The 10,304-nt window shown below is 52.3% G+C and overlaps 1 protein-coding gene across 1 annotated transcript in view; it reads right to left on the bottom strand.

Moving 5' to 3' along the window:
• Positions 1-721, bottom strand: part of MKLN1 (muskelin 1) — a 93,769-nt gene extending 93,048 nt beyond the window's left edge. The window contains exon 1 of the mRNA XM_027702476.1: positions 598-721. Within this exon, the coding sequence (XP_027558277.1) occupies positions 598-695 (98 nt within the window). The 5' untranslated portion in view covers positions 696-721. The remainder of the gene's footprint in view (positions 1-597) is intronic.
• Positions 722-10,304: the final 9,583 nt, after the last annotated feature.

Genomic DNA, 10,304 nt, shown 5'->3' on the forward strand with positions numbered 1-10,304 from the left:
ACACACACATAGCCCCCCAAACTTCGCTGTACAGCCCCACACACACAGTCCCCCAAACTCTGCTATACAGCCCCCCAAACTTTGCTGTACAGCCCCACACACACACAACCCCCCAAAATTCTGTATAAGCCCCCAAACTACGCTGTAAAGACCCACAAACACACAGCCCCCCAAACTCTGCTGCACAGACCCTCCTTCACACACAGCCTCCCATACTCTGTACAAAGCCCCAAACTCCGCTATAGAGACGCCACAAACATAAACCCCCAAATCCTGATATGCAGACTCCCTTCACGCACAGCCCCCCAAACTCCGCACAAACTACCAAACTCTGCCGCACAGCCGCACACGAACACACCGCCCCCCAAAACACGATACACAGGCCCCTCCCTCACACATAGCCCCGCAAAACTCTGCAAAAACCCCTAAACTCCGCTGTACAGACCACCCCCCTCGCACGCAGCTCCGTTCCCGCTCCCCCCGCCGCCGTCACCGCGCGCAGGCCCCGCGCAGGCCGCGCATAGGCCCGGCCGCCCGGCCACCCCCAGACCGGAGCCCGGAGCGCGCCCCGGGCGCGGCGCTGGTGCCGGCACTTACTCGGGCAGGTACGTGGAGGAGAAGCTGCTCCAGCGGTGCAGGCTGTAGCCCAGCACGCGGCTCTCGGCGCCCGCCGGACCCGCCGCCGCTGCCGCCATCTTGTTGTCAGCAGCGGCCCCGGCAGCGACCGCGGCGGGCGGGGCCGCGCCCTTAAAGGGGCCGCGCTCTTAAAGGGGCCGCGCCGGGGACGGGGACACACACGGCTGGGCTGGGCTGGGCGGGACGGGACGAGCTGAGCTGAGGAGCTCGGGGGATGCCCCGTGGATCTGAAGGACTCAAGGGGTTCAGGGACTGCCCTGAGGGGCTCGGGGGATGCCCTGAGAGGCTCAAGGGGTTCAGGAGGTGGCCTGAGGAGCTCGAGGGATGCTGTGAGAGGTTCGAGATGTTCAAAGCCCCGAGGGGCTCTGGGGGGTGCCCCCTGGGTCTGAAGGACTCAAGGGGTTCAGGGACTGCCCTGAGGGGCTGAAGGGATGCCCTGAGAGGCTCAAGGAGTTCAGGGGGTGCCCTGAGGGGCTCAAGGGGGTGCCCTGTGGGCATGAAGGGCTCAGGGGGGGTCAGACGGGGGGCTGAGGAGCTCGAGTGATGCCCTGAGGGGCTCAAGGGGCTCAGGGGGTGCCCGGAGGGGCTGAAGGGTTTGGGGGATGTCCTGAGGAGCTGAGGGGTTCAGGGGGTGCTCCATGGGGCTGGAGTGGGGTGTGGGGCTCGGGGGGATACCCTGAGGGCCTCAGGGGGTGTCCTGTGCGGCTGAGAGGGTCTGAGGGGTTCAATGGATGCTCTGTGGGGCTGAGGGGCTCAAGGCGCTCAAGGGATGCCCTGAGGGGTTTCAGGTGGGCTGAGGGGCTTGGTGGGGTGGGGGTGCCCCATGAGGCTGGAGTGGGATGTTGATTACCAAAGGGGATGGCTCCTTTCCCAGCCCCATGCAGGTAGGTGCTTGGGAAAAGCATCTAAGGAAACCCAGTGGGGTTTGATCCCACACTGGCTCCTGGAATTACAGACTCATAGAATCGTTAAGGGTGGAAAAGACTTTAAAGATCATCAAGTCCAACTGTCAACACCACCACCACCACTTGCCCAGAGAAGTTGTGGATGCCCCATCCCTGGAAGTGTTCAAGGCCAGGTTGGGAGGAGCTCTGAGCAACCTGGGATAGTGGAAGGTGTCCCTGCCCATGGCAAGGAGATTGGAACAGGATGGTCTTTAGGCCCCTTCCAACAGAAACCAGTCTGTGATTTTATGATTCTATATTAAACATTAAAGTACTCATAGTTTTCTCCTTTGCAATTGATGCTGCTGAATAATTCTCTGGCAGCACTGGTACCTCTCTGGGTCTGTGATGCTGTGCTCCATTTGGAGGGATTTTCCCTTCGGGATCTCCAGACCTGGACCAGGTTGGATTTCAGTGCTTTGGACCACCATGTGCCCAGAGTCTGGCTCTGAAACCCCAAACACTGATGGGCCAGCACATAAGCTGGCGATTCTTTTACAAGTTTCTTTATTTAAGGTTGTTTAGGGTTTTTCCTGGAGAAGGGAGATGTTTTCACCGAGAGCTCCCACCAAAGCCAGGGGGAGGCTTGGGACATCCTTGGGGCAGCTCTGGGCTCCTGGAGAAAGCGGGGGAAATATTTCAAGACCACGGGGAAAAAAAAAAGCCAAACAAATAAACCGCTGTCTGTTGGAAATGACAGATTGGAGAGATATTATGAGGCAGGACAGCAGGATGCCTGGCTAGATTAAATTAGCACAAGGATTCTTTTATTTTTTTTTCCCCCTTTATTTTAGGAAAGCGAGTGAGAATGTAGCAGCAAAATCTGCCTGCGGATGAAAAACTCGTTCCGCAGCCTTGAAGGCTGAACATCAACTGGGTGTTTCAAAAGCGAGGGGGAGCAGCAAGCACTTCATCTCAAGACCCCTCCCCGGAGGGGGTTCTCAGTGTTTTCACTGGAATCAAAGCCACAGAGCTCTGCAACAACACCACAAAGTCCGTGGATGAGGCACAAACATCCACATCTCCCTCCGCTGCTGCACTAACGAGGCTTTTTGAAGTTTGTGGCCTTCCCGTGGCATTTCAGACTTCACTTATCCAAACTTCTGCCTGTGGGCATCCCTCCTCTCCCAGAATTACCACAGGAGTAATAAAACAAATACTTTACTAATAATATACTCCCAACCCCAGAGGAAGAGACGCCACCTCGATGTTCGGAGCTTCACTAACAGCCAGCACAAGAGTAGCAATGACATGGGAAACCTGTGACCTCTGAACATGAAATTTAGGGGATTGAGAGTGGGGGGCAACAGCCCCACAGCAGCCAGGAAGAGGTGAAGGAGGAGGAGGAGGAGGAAGAGGAGGGAGAGCCAGCAGCTCCCTGCTGCACAGTGAAACCACCCCAGGATTTCTCTGCCCAGTATCCTGTTACCACTTGAATCAAGACCTGGATGCCAAGCCAGCGTATTTTTAGCACATTTTGGACTTAAAGTGAAGGGAATGCTGGTGAAATACGCAGTACTGACAGCCCTGGAAAATCTTTCTCCATCTGCAGCACAGGCAGCAGGGAAGGCTGTGAGGAAGCAAAGCAATCCTGAGCTGCAAACCAAGCCCCCCCCTCCCCAGTTTCTCCAGCTCAGCCTTCCTGGTGCTGTGCAGTTACTGGTGGCTGCTGGAGAAGAGGGTTCTTCCACGCTGGGAGAGGAGGGTTTTTCCACACTCTGAGTGGACGGAGCACGGTGGGGAGGAGTGTGATGTGCAGGGAAGCATCTGTGCTGCAGATTTGCACAGCCTGGAGCCTCCAGCTGAGCTCTCTGTATCCCAACAAGGGTGGCTGCCCTTGCAGTGGTGATGGGGCCATAGAGGAAGGGGAGACTCAGAAAACACAAGTGTCTGAACCCCACTGTGCTGCTCCAGGTCTGTGCTGCATTTCCTGCTCTAATGCAACACTGGATCTGTGGAACCTGTGGAGCCCAAAGGAATCAATGTACCCTGTCCTACCTCCAGCAGTGACTGAGACCCATTGCTCTGGGGAAGAACCCCAAAAGATGGCACTTACCACAGAATCATTAAGGTTGGAAAAGCCCTCTAAGACCACCAAGTCCAACCATTAACCCAGCACTGCCAAGGCCACCACCAAAAAAATGTCCCCAGATGCCACATCCACATGTTTTTTGGACACTTTTAGGGACAGTGATTCCACCACTGCCCTGGGCAGCCTGTCCCAATGCCTGACCACTCTTTCAGTGAAGAAATTTTTCCAAATATCCAATTCAATCCTAGTGCAACTTGAGGCCATTTCCTCTTATCGCATCTCTTGTAACCTGGGAGAAGGGACCAAACTTCACCTGGCTCCAATCCCCATTTAAGGAGTTGTAGAGAGTGAGAAGGTCCTCCCTGAGCCTCCTTTCCTTCAGGCTGAGCCCCCCCAGCTCCCTCAGCCTCTCCTCATCAGACTTGTGCTGCAGACCCTTCCTTGTCCTTTCAAAACAAACACCTTGCAGAGCTGTCCTTCTCTTGAGCCCCTCATTTGGGACCTTACTGAAACTCTCCAGCACAATTCCCAGACCAGAGCTGGCTGGGTGGATCCGTGCTGCCTGTGGCTGGCTGGTCTGTAAGGAAGGGGCCGTGGAGGGAAGCAAGAGCTTCCCTTGCTGCAAACAGGGTCCCTTTGGCAATCAGGGCCCAGCCTTCCGGCGAGCTCAGAGGTCCCTGGACGGGTGCCTTGGACAGTAGCTGGAGTTGCTGGGAGAGAGACCAGGGTGACCACAAGAGATGTTCCCCACATCTCTTTGCCAGGGGGACGATACACACACGGCGTTCACGTGCTTGTCATCGGAAAGCTGGAAACCCAAGGGCAGGAAACTCGGTGATATGACAATCGTTTGTGTCAGCCTGGAGACAAATATCTCACTCCCCCCCTCCACATCAGGAACTTGTTCCTCTACCGCGCGTGTGTTTCGAGTTTCCTCATGCAAAACCTCGCGTGGGCGTTTGGATACGTAACGAGCACATAGTTCAGGATGAAAACAAGTTGCGTGGAAGAGCCAAGTAACGCCAGAAAAATGAAAGCAATACAAACAACAACATGGCAGGCGGCCATACCAGCCCGCTCGTGGGCCAGCCGGATCTCACGTACTCCCCGGAGCTGCGGAGCCGATCAGCTGTTGGAAAAAGAGACCTCTAAAGAACAGGCGGGAGGAAATAGCATTGGCAGCACAGGCCGCTGCATGTTTCCTTCCAAAGCAGGACAGAGCCAAGGACATCAGGCAGAGCTGTAACATTTGGGGGCTCGTGAAGCAAGGCAAAAACCTCAAGTGGGCTGCAGTTGTGTAAACTCCCATTGTTCTCGGAGCGGAAGCACAGCGCTGCCCCGGCGGGGGATTGTCCTACCAGATTTTGGCGATGCTCACCTAACCAAGCTCCTTCTGCCTCATTTCACTCAGTACATCGAGCAAAGTGGATAAAAACTCCTGCCTGCACCAGATCCAGGCTCAGAGCACCCTCCCAAGCCAAACACCTGCTGCCTCCCACAGCACCTTCAAAGGAAAATGCCTCTAATCACAGAATCACAGAATATTCTGAGTTGGAAGGGACCCACAAGAATCATCAAAGTCTGGCTCCTGGCATCTCTTCCAACCTGTGGGCAAGGCTGGAGCAGGACCGGGGGAATTGCAAAAACTCCTCAAACTGGCCTCACTCATCTTCATCTTTCATTTTGATGACACAGTGGAAAAAAAAAAGCGGCAAAGCTCATTGAGACCCGTTTTCTGCGTGGCTGCCATGCACATTCACACTGAAGAGGCATGAGAACAAGCCTCAAAACCAGATGATTTTATTGTTCGCTCCCTTTAGAGAGAGGGATCATCTGTGCCTCCTTACGACATGGTAAAACAATACCTCCTTCCAGAAGAGGTAATAAAATACCTCTTCTGATCCAGGCTGTGATCCAAGCATCTGCTCCTGGGCTACGCACTCCAATACCTGCTTGAGTCCTCTTCACTGCCTCTTGCAGCATCTGTCCTTTGGTTGAAGGCTTAAATCAGTGAAAGACCTTGCTGGCAATCCAGAAGACTGAAAGGGGCCTGAAATGCCAGTGCCTCCATACACACATTGCCATAATTCTCTGCATAAAAGCCAAGCTTTAAAGGGCTTGTTTTGCAAAGCACAAGTGTGCATTTTTTTCGAATCAAGGTCAGTAACTCAGCTTCATTCACCAGTCTCCAGCTGCAAAACAACATGCCCCAGACAATGGAGGAGAGTGTATGAGAGTCAGAAGATGCCTTTTAAGGGATGCAAGTGGCTCTGAGCCACGCTGGGGAAAGAAGATCTCCTTGGCACCCTTGTGTGCTCAGCTCCATCTGAACTAAAACAGGGCACCCGAGGGCAGGAAAAGCCAGGGAGGTGGGAAGGGCGGCACAGATCACACTCACACTCTCTGTCCTTTGATAACATCATAGAATGTTAAGGGTTGTAAGGGACCTTAAAGATCATCTAGTCCCAACCCTCTCCTGCAATGGGCAGGGACACCTCCCACTAGACCCAGTTGCTCAAGACCTTATCCAATCTGGCCTTGAATACTTCCAAGGTTGGAGTATCCACAGCCTCCCTGGGCAACCTGTGCCAGGGCCTCACCCCCCTCACAGTAAAGAATTTTTTCCTAATATCTAGCCTAAATTTCCCCTCTTTCAAAAGTGCCCATTACTCCTTGTCCTATCACTCCAGTTCCTGATGAAGAGTCCCTCTCTGGCCTCCCTGTAGCACCTTCAGATATTGAAAGGTTACTGTGAGGTCTCCGTGCAACCTTCTCTTTCCTGAACAGCCCCAACTTCCTCAGCCTGTCTTTTAAAGGGGGGATGCTCCAGTCATCTTAGCAACTTCATGGCCCTCCTCTAGACTAGCTCCAACAATTCCATGACCTTCATTTTTTTTGGAAAATGCACTTTTCCGACGTCACCCCCATGCCACCCTCTCCATGCCCACCAGCATGACACGTTGCCGTGCTCGGCTCCACTCCACAATTCAACAAGCACCCGTGGGAAGCAGAGGAGATCCTCCCAGTTGTGCCTCAGGCTAAAAATATTTACTCATCTCTTCCCCCTCCAGGCAGGTGTGCTCATCCCAGGCAGGGCTGCTCCTGCTGGGATGCACTTCCACGTCAGGCACAGGCTGCTTATCACACACTGCGCTGCTTCTCCCTTTTCCATGCGCCTGGGGTGCTGTGATGATTTCTCTGAATCACCCAAAGAGGATGCTCTGTCCTGTGTTTCAGATGCAAAATGTGCCTTGGAATTCAATAGTTGCTATAGTGCCTAATTACACATTTTATGGAGTACTTAGTCACAATGGCTAGAGCTCTTGTTATTAGGCTTGGACTCCTTCTGTTGCTTTATTTTAAAGACCTTTCCACTAAACATTTTCTCTCTACATTAAAAATAGTGTATTGCAGCATTTTCTCCCTCCAAAGATATCCCCAGTTCATGGAGCACTGATCACCCAATGGACAGTAGGAAGAAGAGAATTTGCAGCCTGCTTTTGTCACAGTGCTCCACAATGCACATAAAAGTCGGCTCAAATGACAGCAACAATACATTTCCCAGGAGCTCCTGAGCACTGATCCTGGCAACAGCATGTCTGCAATTTGGAGACAACTCACGCTGTCTGCTTGGGGTATCCACACCTTCCCCTTGGCAGCACGGAGAAGGTGGACTCCTTGGATGCTCTTCCCAGAGGCTGATTCAGCCCATCACAATGGGAGATGCCTTGGGTGAGGCTGAATCACTCTCCTGAGGTTCTGGTCTGTTTATGCACATTCTAGAAGAGGCTCAGCTTTAGCACAGTCAGTTGAGATGGGTAAGACAAGCCCCAAGCTCCTCATTGCTCCTCCAAATTGGAGAAATCAGAATTCAGTTGGCATTGACTGGAAGGTCACACCCCACTTGCAGTGCTGTGTTCAGCTCTGGGGCCCCCAGTATGAGAAGGATGTGGAGCTGCTGGGGCAAGCCCAGAGGAGACCAAAGAGATGCTCCAAGGGATGGAGCAACTCTGCTCTGGAGCCAGGCTGGGAGACCTGGGGGTGTTCAGTCTGGAGAAGAGAAGGCTCCAGGGAGACCTTGAGAGCCCCTTCCAGTGCCTAAAGGGGCTCCAAGAGAGCTGGAGAGGGACTTGGGACAAGGGCACATAGTGACAGGACAAGGAGGAATGGCTTTAAATTGACAGAGGGTTTAGATTAAATATTAGAAAAAATTCTTCCCTGTGAGGGTGGTAAGACACTGGCACAGGTTTCCCAGCAAAGCTGTGGCTGCCCCATCCCTGGAAGTGTCCAAGGCCAGGTTGGATGGGGCTTGGAGCAATCTGGGAGAGTGTAAGGTGTTCCTGTCCCATAACAGGGTTGTTGGAAATACATGATCTTTAAGGTCTTTTCCAACCCAAACCCTTCTATGATTCCATGATTCAAGCACAGGGATGTTCTCCACCCTACACAGTGGGATTGGTCTTTCCCCTATTAACCTCTTTTTGTGCCCAGGTTTCTTCATCAGGAAAACCGAGCTAAATACTTAATTGCCTACTTTCTAAGGAGTCAGGCAGGATAATTAGCTAATGTTTGGGTAATGTGTCATAGGGTAGGACTGCTAAGCAGTGTTGCTGTCAGCAGCACAGTGGGAAGTGAAGGACTCAATCTTGTTTTTCAGTTGGGAATGTCACGGTCTCCCTAAGTCCATTGTTCCTGTTGACTGGTTTGCTGAGGGCAGGGAACTTAGGCAAAGTGTTTAAAGGAAGAGGATGCCAGGGACAGCAGAGAGCTCTTTGTGATCCAGAAGAACTGTCAGAATAGCTGGGTGGGTTTTGGAAAGAGAAAACTGCCAATGAAGGCAAAAGCAGGGAATACTTGGGACTGCCCAGAAAGTCCTTATGCGTGTAACTGTGACATAAATATTCAACAGCAACATCCTCTGAGTAACAAAAACGCACCAGGGAAACTTTTCTTGCACTGCATTTATTGCTGTGCAGGCACCACAGCAGGAATCGTGGTAGAGGGACCCGTCTAACTCACCCTGGGGATTGAAGTAACCTCAGCCCAACAGAGATTTCACGTTTAATTTTTATTATTCTGCAAATTACGTTATGGATGAACTTCAAGCCCTTCTCATGTCCGCTGATCGTAATTGATGGGATTTCAATCGCACCTCCTTGAAGTTAAACATCTGAGAGACACTTTGGTTAATAGTTTGCCTTTCGGAGCAGTGCATTAGCTCTCTTGTGCTCCTGTCTGCTTAATTTAGAGCGAGTGGCCAAGAGTGCTGCAATTAAGGAAGGAGGAATCTTGGGCTGAAGCTCTCTGCGCTTTCAAATGACCAGCAGACCCTTCAGTGCCAGCTTGTTTTTTACAGTAGCTGGAACAACACTTTCCATGACTCACTACTAATTATGCTCTGGGTTTGCAAACAAATGTTTTTAACCTCTTGTTGTTGTACATGAAAATTATAAACCCACCAGTGCCGTCCCAGTGCCTTCCAAGGATCTGCTGTCCCACCTCTGCAAGCCTGGCTCTTGCCAGGCCAGTCCACGGCGGCACTTTCTCCCTCTGCCTCTTTTCTAAACAGCCCAACGTTTCTCACTCTCTCTATTTATTTCCTCATCCTGAGGACAGTCCCATGCTTTGATCTGTGCAAGAGATGACTTTTCCAGCAAGGCTGTTGGGCTCTCCCTGTTTCCTGTGGAGTGTCCAGCCACAGGCCACACGGAGATGATGCCAGCTCCCATCTCTTTTCCCTGGTGTTTGGTTAACCAGCCACAGAGCATCTCAGCAGCTTCTGCCAACTGCTCTGCATCCTGTACAGACATCTCACGCTGCATCTCCACAGCCAGGAGCTGGGAGAGGAAAAACCACGGATAACCTGGAACTGATCCTCTCCATCACCAGCATTCTCTGATCTTTTTCAGAGAGATCCATAAGGAGTAATGCCTGACCTCTGGAAAAGGAAAGCATCCTTTAACTTCCCTGATGAAATGCACATCTATGGACATGCACATAAAATGTCCACATGCCAAACCCACCAACCCATCCCAGCACTCCCTGGGGATAAGTTGTGCCCAGTCTCCAAAGTCTCAGAAAGGCTGCTTTATTCCAGAGCATCGTTTCCTGTTGTGTCTGTTCCTGGTTTTATAGGTGGAAATACTGGCAGCAGTTCTGGAAAGGGCAGGGCCTGGGGAAGGACACGGCTCACCAAGGACACCCTCCAGGCCATGGCCAGATACTGCACTCAAGACCCTCTTTGGCACTCAAGCACAAGTGCAAAATGAGGGGAACACACTGTTCCCATGAAAGGGGATGAATTTTCCTTCCACTGAGGACAGAAATCATATTCTGTGAAGGAACAAGCAAATTCTCTCAGCGCAACTCATTCGGGTTACATTTTTAACTCCAGAGGCTGCCCCAGCAGCAAGTCGACCCAAGTAGTCTCTGCACTGTCCAGAGCCCAAACCTTAGGGCTCCCCCCACCAAAAGGCTTTTTTTGGGAGGGGTTGGGGTAACACATGGGATGGGGCTTTCTTTACCTACAGACCCAGAAGTTCTCATTCCATTGCAGGACAGTGTTTCTGGTTTTTTTGGGGGGGAAAGGAGAACCACGTACCCAGTAGGAGGCTTGTTTCTCACCAAGCTCGACTTCTCCCGCCCCATAGGAAGCAGTTTCCCAGGAGCCAGATGGGCGTGGACTGGTGCCT

Source organism: Neopelma chrysocephalum, unplaced genomic scaffold (assembly GCF_003984885.1).
Source record: "Neopelma chrysocephalum unplaced genomic scaffold, ASM398488v2 Primary Assembly neopelma1_187, whole genome shotgun sequence".
Taxonomy (NCBI): Eukaryota; Metazoa; Chordata; class Aves; order Passeriformes; family Pipridae; genus Neopelma; species Neopelma chrysocephalum.